Source organism: Myodes glareolus, chromosome 9 (assembly GCF_982192425.1).
Source record: "Myodes glareolus chromosome 9, mMyoGla1.1, whole genome shotgun sequence".
Lineage (NCBI taxonomy): Eukaryota > Metazoa > Chordata > Mammalia > Rodentia > Cricetidae > Myodes > Myodes glareolus.
The window spans coordinates 47,194,394-47,209,811 of NC_142034.1; the positions used below are offsets into that span (position 1 = coordinate 47,194,394).

Here is a 15,418-nt window from a genome sequence, read left to right on the forward strand (position 1 = left end):
CTTTGGGAATTCCTCCGTTCATTTTTTGCTGCATTTTCATGCTTCATCAGTCATAGCAAAAACTTGTCAAAGGTAGTCTGTTGGAGTCCAACAAGCCTTTTCCTTCCTTCCTTCCTTCCTTCCTTCCTTCCTTCCTTCTTTCTTTTTTTTTTAAAGTCTCCTTAAGTAGCTCAGGCTCACTTCCAACTCATGGCAATCCTCCTGCTTCAGACTCCCAAGTACTGAGATTATAGGCATGTGTCACCATGTCTAGCTCAATTAGCTAAGGGCCAGATCGCAATTATTTTCATTTTTGTGGGCCATGTGATGTTGCAGCTGCCCCTTGCTGGCATTGTATGATGAAAATGAGCACGTCAGGCTGTGCTCCCAAACCTCATCATTTACCTAGACAAGTGGCAGACGAATCCAGGCCATTGTTTGCCAGCCCAGCTTTGTGTCACTCTCCTCCTGACGTCATCCCTGTCTGCTCCCCTCTCCCTGTCTCCTTGTAATCTGCTTCTGCCACAGTTTCTAGCATCTTCCCAGTTGCTGGGGCAGTCCTCTGTCGTAATTTAGTGTAAGGAGTGAGTGCTCTTTCTCATCTGTATGCACTTGTTTGGTTCTGGTGATGTCATAGTCCTTGGTTTATCTGCTGATGGTGGTCTCTCTCTTGAAACCTCTCTTTGCCGCCACCTTTTCTTCTAGACAGCTGGAATATACAAGGGCTCAGTTCTCTCCTTCACCTCTCCTTCCCTCTCCCCTCATACAGTCACCTAATCAGAATGTGGGTGAGTGACTGAAAGACTGAGTGAAATTCTGACTGACGTGACTGAACAGCTGTGGGTTATCACAAACCCCCGTCCTCCACATGTAGCTGTAGCGCTCTTCCGCCTTCCCTCCTATTCCCTCCTACAGGCCATGTGTAAGCTATAATGTCTTTTGTGTGTCCCATCCATCTTGGTGGGGGCTTATTTCCTTAGAAACATTTGGCTCACTACTACCTTCTGACTTCATTTCATTGGTTTCTAAGTAGGGCACCATAAATGTCTAAGATTTGCCACAAAATTGGAGTCCCCATACCAGTCTTGATTTTGTTGGTGGTGGTGATTGTTGACATAGTCTTTTAGAGTCATTTTGTAGACAAGGAAACTGATACTCAACCAGTACCCAGAGCTTACCTCACTTCTAACTTGGAGCCACTGCTGTCTTCACAGGTGTGAAAGTTCATGCAAACATTGAGAGACAGATGTGTATCTTTTTGTTATCAGTAACATGCATAGTAATCACCAAAATAGTGGGAATAGTTTAGTTTTAAATTGAAACTTTATACCTAGCACAGTAGCACTGGGAAAAGCAGAGGCAGAAGGATTACTGCAAATTTGAGATCAGCCTGGTTTGCAGAGAGTTCTAGTCCAACCATGGCTACATAATAAGGCTCTGTCTCAGAACACCAAAAACCGACTTTAAATTTTATGGTGTAGATTGCAAATTCTAAGAGTTTTTAGAATTTGCTTGTACTCACATGCAAGGCTTTATCTCACTCTCCTGTTCTGGTGCAGTGAAACCGTAGTGCAAGAACAATGAATCAAGAGAGTTTCTGATCAAAATTTTTGGGAGACTGAAATTAATTATAACATAATGACTGGCGCCTCCTCTCCTTGCTCCTCATTTTTTATTGACCTCTCTTTTTCTAGGCACTCGAAGAGGCCCAGAAAGCCATTCAGCAGCTCTTTGGTAAAATCAAGGATATCAAAGACAAAGCAGAAAAATCAGAACAAATGGTGAGTTTAGGTTTCTTCCTTATGTGTTTCCACCCAGAATGGGAAGTTAGTGTCTCATCCAGTCCCAGTAATTAGGTTCGTTCTCACCCTGCCTGCCAGCTGCAGTCATGCACTCCTCCCTGTGAGTGCACCCTGACTGCCTCAGGGGAGCCGCTAGACAGGGTGACTCACGGGCCTTGCTGCCCTACATTTGCAGCCGCTTTCAAATAGGAAACAATCCGCCACCACCCCTCACCACAAATAGTTTCCTAGTCATTTTGGTTGTCTTTCTCTAGCGTGTTTCTAGCTTGTGTTCCCCAGTTAAGGTATCTGCGATGTAATCTGGTAAGTACTCACTAACACTGGTCCCAGGTCTGGGGTGAGGGAATCATGCCCAGGATGCATGCACACAGTTTTCATGAGTTCCCACTCTCTGAATTTGTAAGTGATGAGCTCAGAAGCGCCCTGATGATCAGGAACCTAGCCTTTATCACAGCTGCTCCTCAGGAGCCACCAGGCTGTGCTGGGTTTCTGGGCTGAGATTCTGTCATCTGATACATCTAAATGACAGTTTTCTCAGCTATGAAATAATAATGTCTACCTCACAGGACCTCTGAGCAGAGTACCCAAGGATCTGCATTTTCTCAGGAGTACAGTGCATACCACCAAGCAGTATAATTATCAAGTGATACTAGTAGAGATGACATTTGCTACAGTTTGTTGTACTTAAGTTTGTTTGTTTGTTTTACAGACAGGGTTTTACTATGAAGCTCTTGCCTGGAACTCTGTGTAGATCAGGCTAGCCTTGAATTCACAGAGATCCACTTGCCTCTGTCTCCCAAATACAGCAGTTATACTCAGCTTTTATGCTCAACAATGACATTATGATTCTACGCTGCTGTTCTGGACTATGCACCCTCTTCCAGCCAAGTGGGACACAATGATAGGAGAATTAATACTTGGCAAAATCTCTCAAGGTGCCAAGCACAGTGCCAATTCCTTTATAAACTGATTTGATGTAGCCCTCTTGACAATCTTCCAGTGAGATTTAGTGTCATTGCTCTTATTCTAATTATTTATTTTGATTACTCATTTTGTAGATGAGGAAACTGATACTCAACAAGAAAGTTGCTCTAAGACACAGAATGTGTAAGTGGTAGAGCTGTGAGATTCGGCCTTACATTTGTCTGAATCTGAACCCAACTATATCTTGCTCTGTCCTTTTCGGATGCGCATGAGTGACCTTTGCAATTAATTTTAGCAATCTGTTTTGCAGAATAGCCTTTCATACATTTACCCTGAGCACCCCTTGCCATTAAAGTTTCTGTTTAGGGAACTGGAGAGATGGCTCAGCGTTCTTCCAGAGGACCTGGTTCAATTCTCAGCACCCACATGGCAGCAGCAACTTACAACTACCTGTAACTCTGCCTCCAGGCGATCTGACACCCTCACACAGGCATGCATGCAGGCAAGATACACATAAAATAAAATGCACTTAAAATAAAAATAAATAAGTCATTAAAAAGAAAGACTCTGTTTAGAAAATAACAGGTAATTAGCTTGCCTAAAGCAGCATAGGGTATTTGATAGAAGATCCTGGGAATGAAAAGATTAGTAAGCTGTGGTATGGAGCCATGAGATAGGATAGTGTCAGAGGAAGAGGATTTGTTAACCCTCGAATGCAGGGGTGAGAAGAGGCATAGATGACTGGTTTAAAACCCAGAGGTTGGGTTGGAGAGATGGTTCAGAAGTTTAGAGCACTGGCTGCTCCTTCAGAGGACCCCAGGACTCCAGTTTGATTCTTTTAGTTTTTTGAGACAAGATTTCTCTATATAACCTTGGCTACCTTGGAACTTGCTCTATAGACCAGGCTGGCCTCGAACTCAGAGATTCTCCTGCCATTGCCTACCAAGTGCTGGGATTAAAGGTAAACTATACCACTACCCCACCCCAGTTTGATTCTTAACACCTGCATGGCAGCTCACAACTATCTGTGAATCCGATGTCCCTTCTAGGCATACAAGTGGTACACAGACATACATGCAGGCAAATTGTTCATACACATAAAACAAATCCTCCCAGATCAGAGCCAGGTGTGGTGTATATACCTGTAAACTCCACAGGGGAGGCTGAGCAGCCAATCAAGAGTTAACGTTTGGGCTGGAAAGATGGCTCAGTAGTTAAAAGCACTGGCTGCTCTTCCAGAGGATCCAGGTTCAATTTTCAGCACCCTTATGGCAGCTCATAACTGCCTGTAACTCCCATTTCAGGAGATCTGACACCTTCACACAGATACCTGCAGGCAAAAAGCTGAATGTGCATGAAATAATAATAAAAATTATTTTTTTTAAGAAAAGAGTTAAAGGTCTTGGCTGCGTGCTGAAGCTCTCTCTCAAAAATAACGGTAGGATTGAAGCAAAGTAGCCCAGAAAGAGACACAGGGATTGCTTTCAGAGGATGATAACTTCAGTGTTAGAAGTGCATGATCAGATTACTGGGCCAGATGAGTTTCTGGTATGCTTTGTCATTCCACAGCTTCTTTTGACCCACACTCAGTTTTTTTCCTGTAGTGGTAATAGTGATAGACCCCAGGGTCTTGTGCAGTAAAGGCTTGTGGCTTTGCAACAGAATTGTCTTTACCAGTTTGTCTAGAGTCTTTAAACTAAAAACCAGGTTGTATGAGCTTAACTCACTATAGGGTTTTCCACCTTACTGAGACATGTATGTATCTAATGATTAAAATGTTTGTGCCTGGTATCCATGGAACTCCTTTCTTTCCAAGTGTCATAAAACCTGGGAAACCAAACCAAATTGCTATTAAGAAGGTTTCGCCTGGGCTAGTAAGTAAAGATGCTTACCATCAAGCCTAAGGGCCTGAGTTTGATCCCTGGGACTCACAAGTTGGAAAATGATAATCCCACAGGTTGTCCTTTTGGCATTCATATACACACACACTGTGGCATGTGCACACACATATACACACACTCATACATATACTCATGCATGGTTCTTGGTCGTTGTAGATTCAACCTAGTGAAAGACTGTATGTTAGTGAATTGGAGGGCTTCCCCCAGCTTCTTTGTTGCACCACTTCCTCTAAATGGAAGACACTTGCGTTCCCACATCATGCTCCATTCATTCTCTTGGGTCCCCCTGAAAAACTGGCAGTTTTTGCTCCCTAGACTGCCCTTCTCCTCTTAGGAGGTTACATGTTAAGTTTGCCAAAAGCACTAAATTTTTACCCTTTTTAAAAAAAAAAAAACAAAAACTTGAGCCAGTCTTTTTTTGAGCTGGACATCAGGAACAAGCTATATCTTCATTAATAAAGACTGCCTCAATGCAGCAGGCCGAGCCTAGCACCTGTCGTGGCAGAAGCATGCTTACTGCAGAGGGTTGTGCTGGACTTGACTACTCTGCCCTATGCTCAATGCTTATGTTCTATCAGGAGCAAAAACCAAAGCAAATTTCTTTCTCCGAGGATTTTTTTTTTATGACTCTAGGTATGAAATCTGAAGAGATGCCAAATTAAAAAAAAAATTAAATAAAAACATTTGAGGCAGGTTTTGCTAAGTAATCCAAACTGACCTTAAACTCAATGTGTAGCCCAGGCTGTCTCTGAACTTGTGATCTCATGGCTCAGCCTCCCAAGTGGTATACTTGGATTATAGGCATATGCTACCACACCCAGCCCAAAAGAATGACTTTAAGAAAGGGGTCATTTACATGTAGTAGATCTAGACCAAAGGGACAGAGCTGGGTACAGTGGTACATGTCTATAATCTCAGCACTTGGCAAGCAGAGGCAGGAAGATTGCCACAAATCAAGACCAGCCTGGTTTACATAGCAAGTTCAAGGACAGCCAGAGCTACGTAGCAAGACCTTGTCTCTAAGAAGAAAGAAGCTGGACTGGAGAGATGGCAGTAAGAACACTTGCTGCTCTCGCAGGGGACCTGATTTGGTTCCCAGCTCTCGCCTCAGGCTGCTCACAGCCATCTTAACTCCAGCTCCAGGGACCCAGTGCCCTCTTCTGGCCTCTATGGGCTTTAGTATACACACATACACATAAAATAAGGAAAATAAATCTTTTCTTTTTTGCTTTTTTACCCTTAAAGACAGTGTCTCTCTACCTAGCCCTGGCTGTCCTGAAACTCACTATGTAAAACAGGCTTGCCTTGAACTCACAGAGATCTGCCTGCCTCTGTCTTGTAAGTACTGGAATTAAAGGTGTGCATGTGTCGCCCAGCCCAAAAATATATCTTTAAAAAAGAGAAATAAGCAAACAAAGCATGAATTATTGTAAATTATTTGAGTTGTATTTTATGAGGGTATTTTATTTTCTCTAGGGACTAACCTGAGGTTGCTTTAGATGATTTTATGTGTATGATTTTGTTGAAAAGTAGCTTAGAAGTTTACAACTTCCTTACCTTCCCCCTTTTTTCCTGTTGTTTTCAATGTTTAGGTGAAGGAAATCACCCGAGATATTAAGCAGTTAGACCATGCCAAGCGCCACCTGACCACCTCAATCACGACACTGAACCACCTGCATATGCTCGCTGGTGGGGTCGACTCCCTGGAGTAAGTGAGAAGTGGGAACTTTCTCAGGGGCCCATGGGAAATGCTCCACGGATGGACAGTGACCTCATGGAGTTATTTACTTCCAAACCAAGCCAGCTTCTCGATTCTGCCCCACCTTTGGAGCTTTGATCACAAGTGTTCAGTCACTTTTGATGTTCACAACTTCAGTAAGAAAAGAGCTGGGGATGGATACAGCCGAGCGGCAGAGTGCCTACTTGACATGCTCAAAGCCCTGGGTTCCACTCAAAGTCCTGGGTTCCGCTCCCAGCACTGCAAAAGACGGCAAACATCTGCCTTAATGAAAAAAAAAAAAGATGGGTGGGTGACCTGAGGAGGCCACAGAAAGCCCATGAGAATGACCCTGAGAAATGGGTCGTTTGGTGTGGTAGAATCTAGACCAGTAAGTCAGACGATGAGTCAGCTCAGTCACTCCCTGGGACTTCTGCCTTGGCAGCTGCTTCTCCTTCTCTTGGGTTGAGTTGCACCAAACCAAAGAGACCATTTGTAAACAAATCTTTGATGTATCATTCAACCCACTTTTTTCTGAAACCCATGTTTCCAAGATTGTAGCTTTCTGTTTAGCACATTTAGAAACAGTATTAAAAGAAGTTACTGGTTATTCAGCACAAAGCCCTGATTCAAAGCCTCCTCCTCTAGCAGTCCAGCTCCTGTCTGGTGGGGGGTGGGAGTTCATCTGATTCCCCTGCCCTAGTCATAGTGGACAGACCAGCCATCTTCACAGAAATGTAAATGTGGCAGAATATCCCCCAAAGGAAGGAGGAGTGCCTATACCATGCCTAGCCTCTGCTGTGTCTACCGTGGGGAACAGAGACTCCCTGGTCCATTGCAGGACAGCCAGCCAGTGGGACTGGAAGAATCCCCCTCCTCATTCCTTCCCACCAGGCATTTTGGATTAGCAGGTAGAGATGGCACTGGAGCACCATGGATTGAACTTGAGCCTTTCCTTGAAATGTCTTGTAAGGGAAGTCATGAATTACACAGTTAATGTGAAAGCCAACCCAGGATTTCAAGGTGTCAGCTGCTATCAGGAGGTTGTCCACATACTGTAATAAACTGACGTTGGGGTGGGCTAGTCGGTACTTACCCGTGTCTTCATGGAGTGCTTCATCAAAGATGGTAGGAGAGTTCTTGAACCCTTGCACCCAGGATTGTTTGGTGACATTTTGCCTAGGGGTTGTTTGGAATGGAGTGTTGTGCTCCCATATCTACCAGAAAATCTATAGGTTTCTCCTCCCCCTTTAGGGTTACCCAAGGCTCAGGGAGGGGCTCCGATACCTGTCACCTTTAATCGCTTATTTCTTTTAGTTTTAGTACTTTTACTTTTGAGCCCTGTCATTTAGGACCTTTGTTCTTTCAGTGACCCAACTTCCTACAGTAGGCTCATTGGCCTTTTTGCAAACTAGGCCTATCCCTGCTTTAGACCTTTCCCTTTACATGGTGAGTCTCCAAAGACCAGTGACTGTCTTCTAACCTCTGGACTGCCTGCGCTTCTAGAAGGACTTTGGTGAGTCCCTGTAATTATCTTTGTAAAGCTTTTGTGAGCTCCTTAGTCTGTCTGTCTTCTGGGATCTCCCTATTATTGAATACTGTCTCAGCAACCGCAATGAGTTCAGCCAACCCCTTACCTTTAAAACCTTCTAGTCTCTGCAACTTACAGTGGTTATCTGGTGCTGACTGGTTGTCAAAAGCCAGGCTGATTGTAGATCAATTTTCTGGTTCTTCCTGATCCAAGGGTATATAGGTCTTATAATCTTCCATCAGCCTCTCTAGGAACACTTCTGGTGTTTCTTCACACCTCTGGCGTATCTGACTAACTTTGGACCAATTTGTGGGTCACCTGTGGCAGCCCAGAGCCCTCCCCATGAGAGTCTGGTAGTAGACTTTCAGCCTCTTCCTACCTTTCTCCTTGTTGAAATCCCAGTTGGGTTACATCATAGGAAAACCAACATTTATGAGGTCTGCATTGGTGGCTGGTCTTCCATCTGGGCCTGGAACCAATTTCCAAGCCTCTGTTCTGATTCGGCCCTTTTCCTCAGTAGTCAAGAGGACCTGGAGCCTTTGGAAACAATCATCCCATGTGGTCTGGTGAGTGAAAAGGACAGAATCCAACAGGTCAGCTAGCCTTGCAGACTTCTCAGAAAATTTAGGATTTTGTAATTTCTAATTTTAAAGGTTGCTAGTGGCAAAGGACCAATGGACTAGCTGCTGCCTGCCCTTAACCTCAGGGTGGCCCACAGCGCACAATGGAAGGACCATGGAGTCAGCCCTGGCTGACAGCTCCTCCCTCTGAGAATGTGTGTTTATTCCTCCCCCTCTGGCCTCCAGGACTTCTCATCCTGGGGAGCCTGGGGGTAAGGTGGTGGGATAGAAAGTAACTCCTCCTACAAGTCACCTAGAGAAAGAAAGACAGGGTACAGGGATGCAGTCAGCAGTGTTCTGTTCCCCTCTCTCCTTTTAAAAGTATGACCCCATTCCTAATACAAACATTTTGTAGTGAATCATCAGCTGTTGACTAAGGTTTCTGTCCCACCAGGTCCCCCAGTCGTTAAGTCCCAAAGAAATACACAGAGATCTACATTAATCATAACCTGATTGGCCTATTAGCTCAGACTTCTTATTAACTCTTTCTTACATCTTATATTAGCCCATTATTCTTGTCTGTGTTGGCCATGTGGTACCTTTTTTGGCGAGGCAGTCACATCTTGCTTGCTCTGTGTCTGGATGGCAACTGTAGACCAAATCTTTGCTCTTCCCAGAATTCTTCTGTTCCCCTCGCCCTGCCTATACTTCCTGCCTGGTTGTCCCGCCTATACTTCCTGCCTGGCTACTGGCCAATCAGTGTTTTATTAAAATACAATTGACAGGGTATAGACCATTGTCCCACAGCAATCACAAAAATTGTTTGTTTTTTTAATGAAGAAAACCAACCAGAATTAACATAATAGGATCAAATCTCATACTTCCTTTGACCTTCTACAACTTACTATACTCCTGGGGCTCCTATTTCAGCTCTTCTGATTTAGCCAGACATTCTTACTCAGACAACCTTCTCTTTTCTTTCTCTTCTCTTTATTATTTTAGTTTCCTGCATTTTTTCAGATAACATGAAAACTTTTATCAAAGTCCTTCTTATGGTTTCCTTTAGTAGTCTAGAATGTTGTATATCTATAATACTTTAAACAAGGAAGGCAGTGTCAGAACAGGAAAGGGTTAAGGCGAAGTAACTGGCAGCAAGGACCTTGGATCATAGTGAAGAATTTGGCTCAGGAAGGAAGGGAGAGGGGAGCGCAGCAGTTATACCAGCTTGCAGACAGAGTGCCTGCCTGGCAGTCAGTATCCTGCAAATAAAGATTGTCAGCTTCCTCGTATGGGCCACCACAATGATCAACTACAGGTTCTCTGTCAGGCCCCAAAGCCCTGCCATGTCCTTATCAAACATGCCTCCACCCCTTCAGACAATGAGCCCCAAGTCAGCAACTTGGGTTTGAAAGTCCTTGGAATGCTTCAAAATAAGATTCACAGGAAGAAGTTGAGTTTGACTGACCTGCTCCTAAAAGAAGTAACAAGGTAACATTACAAACAGATAGGAAGCCGGGAAAATAACACTGACAGAAATGTACCATGAAAAAGAAACCAGGAACCAAAACAGGCTGATGGCATTTCTTGTTTGGGAGTTCTGTGGGTGCTGGGAATTGAATCTGGGTCCTCTGAAAGATCAGCCAGTGCTCTTAACCACAGAGCTATCTCGCCAGCCTGTAGCTGTTGATTTTATCAGCATCTTTTACTTAAGCTTCATGTTACCCTTGGCAGTAGGGCAAGTCGACCTCTCTGGTACCGTTGTTTATCGTTGGCTTAAAACTGCAGATTGTAATTAGCTTGGAATCACAAACAGTCATTCCCTTTTGTAATCTAGAAAAATGGTTTGGTTCTCCCATATACCGCAGTCCTCAGTGATATTTTATACAATGCTCCCTTAAAACCCTGCTCCTGACACAATGCCAGCTCAAACCAATAGTCTGCCCAGAGTCCCCTCTTGCCACCCAATGAGCACCCAACAGACACATTCCTTTGTGCCCCATGACATATAACTTACATTGCTATTTAGCACATAGTTTACCTTCCTTCAGTGCTTACTTGACACTCCTTTACTTGAGTGATGTCACCTGGAGAGCTGGAGCTAACTCCTTTTGTTTTTCCTTCCCTGGTGCTCAGCACCATGTATATCCAGCACTTGGGAAGTTTCATTAAATCTGGCTGCTGCCTGTTTTAGAGCTATCGAGGTTATCCCACATCTCTATCTTGTGTCTTCAGTGTTTGGTTTCTAGTTCTCAACTTCTGTCCTTGCAGAGCCATGACCAGGCGCAGACAGTATGGAGAAGTTGCCAACCTCCTTCAGGGTGTAATGAATGTTCTGGAGCACTTTCACAAGTACATGGGAATCCCACAGATCCGACAGCTTTCTGAAAGGTAAGATGTCCTTACAGACAATGCTCTTTCCATAAGAAAAGATGGTTCCACATGTTTTCCCCTTTATTCTGGGAAGCAGCTTCAAATGTTACGTGAGCTCACTCTCATACCCTTTAACTCGCCTTTGGAGGCTGCCAGAGTCAGAAAGTACACTCATGTATGTTAATATATACAGCTGTCCATTGTCCACAGAACTTATTGGACTAAAGCAGTTATTTTGCTCATGAAACTTGGCCAGGCTTGGGTAATAATAATTCATGTCTGCTCCATGCACCATCAGTTAAGGCAGCTGATGACGGGACCTGAGGAGCCATTGACTGCTATGGCTGGCACCTGGTGTTCACTGTCACCTCAGCCAGGCTATGGACCGTGATCCCTGTTCTCATGGGCTACTCAGTCATTCTCGTAGTAAGGCAGCTGGGGCCTAAGGATGAATGCACCAAGAGGCTTTGCCTCACACGGCTTCGCAAAACCATTGAGATTCAGGAGAGAAAAATAAAAAACAAAACAAAACATGTCTTCCATTTTCTCTCTGATGAGAAGAATGCCAAAGGCACAGTGGTAAAAGCAGCATGTGGGGTGGTGGATCCCACGGCAGTTTTTAGACAATGCACAGTGTCACCGGAACTTGATTCTCAGACCACAGTGATGAGTTTCTTTCTGGACTTATTCTTTCTTCTTACCATCCTGGAGGTTTCCCTAGAATTTCTTTTAGTTACTTATTTGTGTTTTATGTGTGTACGTGAGTTTTTTATGTGTTGTGAGTTAGACATACATATATGCACAATGTCTGTGGAATACATGTACCTAGTGTCCACGGTTGTCAGAAAAAGGCACAGAACCCACAGAACTGGAGTTACAGATATTTGTGAACCACCACGTTGGTGCTGGAAGTGGAACCTGAGTCCTCTGCAAGAGCAGTTGGTGCTCTCAACCAATGGCCATCTCCCTGGTCTCCACCTTTAAGTTCTGATCTCAGATTCAGGACCAGTGAGAAGACAGATTCCTAGGAGGAAGAAGAGGCTCCTGAAGAAGGAAGGGGACAGTGAGTTCAGTGTCTCTTTGGCCCTTTCTGTTGGAGATAACACCAGGAAGCAGAGGCGGTGTGAGAGGCAGCCCCTAGCAGCACTGTTATTATCCCGTCCTCTTAGGAAGGTCTGTCTGTTACGTATTTCTGTTCTCTTATGTTTCTTTATCTAACTATACAAGTAATATAAATATGCATTTTCTTTTATTTAAAAAGTCTAAACTAGATGTGAGTGGCTCACATCTATAATCCCAGGACTCAGGTGGCTGAGCTAGAGATCTGGCCTGAGTTTGAGGCCAGCCTAGGCCTTAGGATGAGAACCTCTAACAAAACACTTGGAGTGGGAGAATTGTCTGTATTCTGTCAATCATATTTTAATAAAACACTGATTGGCCAGGCAGGCAGTATAGGCGGGAAAGCCAGACAGGAAGTAGGGGTGGAACAAAGAGACTGGGAGTTTTCTGGGACACAGGAAGCTCTCTCGCCACTCCTGTGCAGACCACCGAAGAGGCAGCATGTAACTTGCCCAGCTGAGAAAGGTACGGAGCCATGTGCTAACGTAGATAAGGATAATGGGGTAACATAAGTTATAAGAGTTAACAAGAAGCCTGACCTAATGGGCCAATCAGCTTTATAACTTATAGAGATCTCCATGTGATTTTCCTTGGGACTTGCTGGCTTGTTGGGGTACTGGGTGGGACAGAAACCCCAATAAGCTGGCCCTCATGCTACAAACACTAACAAAGAAAAAGACTAAAAGTAAACAAACAGGTGTGTCTGAATTCTTTAGCTTCAGTTCGGATCCTCTGGCACTTCCTGGGAGGAGTAACTGCTATCAGCTTATTGGGTCTCCCTTTAGATTGTCGCCTGTACATTATGCTGTGTTTGTAGAACTGCCTCTTTCCGTGTGTGGACTGCCATAGACTAGTTAGCTGTTTCCATATCCCTGGATTCCTTATTCTGATTCTCAAGAAATGCCTCCTTTCACACATGTGCAAGCAGAGTAGCTTCTAGGTCCTAAGGTTATATGCATTTGAAGTTTTAAGAACCACAGCTCATTTTTTTTTCCCAAAAAAAAAGATTAATAGGTAAACAGAACCATCTGGAAGTGCTTGAGGACCTGTTTCTCCATCCCTCACCAAATTAGGTGTTGTTCATTTTCATTTTATTCAGTCTGGTAGATGAAAGTCATTACCTGCTCCCTTTAATTTTAATTTCCTCAGTAACTCATGATTGACTCTTTCTATTTTCCCTGTGAAGTATCTTTCTCGGTGCTTTGTTTTGTTCGGTGTCTGACTGAGCATGTAGGGTAAGGATGCAGAGACTGCTCCTGGCAATCACATTACTGTGATTTGAGTCAAGTAGAGGTTGCCTTCAGAGCTCCCTCCTGCTCCTGGTATCTACCACTTCTTGTCTTTATATTTTCTTAGGTTTTAGATTTATTTTTTTTCATTTTATGTGTATGAGTATTTTGCGTCTATCTATGTGTATGCACTATGTGTGTTCCTGGTACCCGTGCTGGTCAGAAGAGGACTTTGAAAGTATGGGTAACTGTAAGCCACCATGTGGGTGTTGGGAACTGAACCCAGGTTCAATGCAGAAAGAACAAAGTGCTCTTAACTGCTGAGCATCTTTCCAGTCTCTGTCTTTTCATTTTTGAGTAGGCTTTGTTATTTTCTCCTTTAGTCTTGTTCTACCAGGAAACCCACAGACTACTAGTCTATCACCCACTTTCTTGTCTGACTTTTGACTTCTGTTTAAATCTTTTCATAATTTCTAAGAATATGAGGCAGGCAGGCTGGATGGTGGGGGCACATGCATTTAATCCCAGCACTCGGGAGGCAGAGGCAGGTGAATCTTTGTGAGTTCGAGGCCAGTCTGGTTTACAGAGAGAGTTCCAGGACAGGCTCCAAAAGCCACAGAGAAACCTTGTCTCAAAAAACCAAAAAAAAAAAAAAAAAAAAAAAAAAAGAAGATATGAGGTATGAGGCAGGCAGGGGAGGTTGCTGCATGTGCTGGGTATACTGTCTTACAGTGGAGATGTCGAGGGATTCTTAAGGAATGTCGGAATAGGTTGGCAAAGCGCTAGGGAAATCACCACCCTTTCCCTCATCCTTCCTAACCCCTTTACACTTAGAGGTGGCTGATTGCCATATCAGACTGGGAATGTGAACAGCCAGGAATGTCCATGAGCAAGACTTCATAAGCTTAGGAAAGGACCCACGGATGGAGAAAGCAAGCCTGCGCTCAGTGGGTAGGGAGGAGCAGGAAGGTAGCACAGCATGCTCTAGTCTTGGGGTGACTCAGAGTGATCTGTTGCCGTTCTTTTATTCTTTCTTTCTTCCACCTAGCATACATGTACTGTGTGCTTACTGTAGCCTAGGCCCTGCGGATGCTAAGCACATGCTCTTCCACTGAGCTATAGCCCCAGTTCTTACAGTTCCCCCCCCCATTTTTCTGATACCTAATTAGATTAATATGGCAGTGCAGGCCCGTGGACACTGAGAGCAGCTGTATTTGACTTTAGATTTTAAGAGCCTGCACCTAAGAGAGATCACACCAAATTTATCTTTCTGTGTCTGGTTTATTTCATTTACTCTTAAGTCCTCCAGGTTTATCCATGTTGTTGCAGATGTCAGCATCTTCTTTTAAAAAGCTCTTTAAAAGCTGGATAAAATCCCACTGCATGTATGCACCACAGTTCTTTAACCCATATTTGTCCATCAAAAGACACGTTTGTTTCCACGTCTTAGCTGTTACAAACTTAATGCTGTGAACCAGGCAGGGCAGCTATCTGTAAAGAGAGTGGATTTCATCTCCTTTGGGTATATGCCCTGTGTAGATTCATTTGGGAGTTTTTGAGAACTTCATATCATTTTCCATAATAACCTCACAATTAAGGTCTCTGCCAGTGGTATTGAAGTGTTCCCATCCCACACCCTCACCGACACTCACCGTTTTTCCTTTTAAGGTTAGTCATTCTGGTGACCTGTAGTCTCAGATTTGGAGGCAAAGATGGGAAGGTCAGGAATTTGCCACAAGTGAGGCTTTATCTCAGCAAGGCTGGTTTTCCTAAATTTATTTGTGTGTGTGTATGTCTGTGTGAGTGTATGTGCACATGCATGCGTGGGTACTTGTTGGATCCTTTAGAACTGGAATTAATGATGAGCCGCCCAGAATGGGTGCTGGGATCTGAGCTCAATCCTCATGATTGAGCAGCAAGTGCTCATAACCACTGAGCTATCTCTCCAGCCCCTCATTGGTTTTAATTTTTATTTATTTGCTTATTTATTTGCTTGGTTTTGTTTTTTCCTATTTACTAATTTTTTTATTGCTTTTATTGTACTATACATTTTTCTCCGCTCCTATCTCTTCCTCCCCTTTCCCCTTTTACCCTCTTCCATGATCCCCATGTTCCCAATTTACTCAACGAGATCTTGTACTTTTCTCTTTCCTGTCTAGATCCTGGTTTTGGTTTTTTTGAACAGGTTCTTTCTATGTAGTTCATCCAGGAACTCACTTTGTAGACCAGGCTGACCTCGAACTCACAGACATCCGCCTGCCTCTGCTTCCCAAGTGCTGGAATTAA

At 43.9% G+C, this 15,418-nt stretch overlaps 1 protein-coding gene across 1 annotated transcript in view; it reads left to right on the plus strand.

The window, feature by feature from the left end:
* Positions 1-15,418, plus strand: part of Vps53 (VPS53 subunit of GARP complex) — a 136,432-nt gene that overhangs the window by 42,055 nt on the left and 78,959 nt on the right. The window contains exons 5-7 of the mRNA XM_085695344.2: positions 1,674-1,760; positions 6,199-6,314; positions 10,683-10,802. Coding sequence (XP_085551470.1) covers positions 1,674-1,760; positions 6,199-6,314; positions 10,683-10,802 — 323 coding nt within the window. The remainder of the gene's footprint in view (positions 1-1,673; positions 1,761-6,198; positions 6,315-10,682; positions 10,803-15,418) is intronic.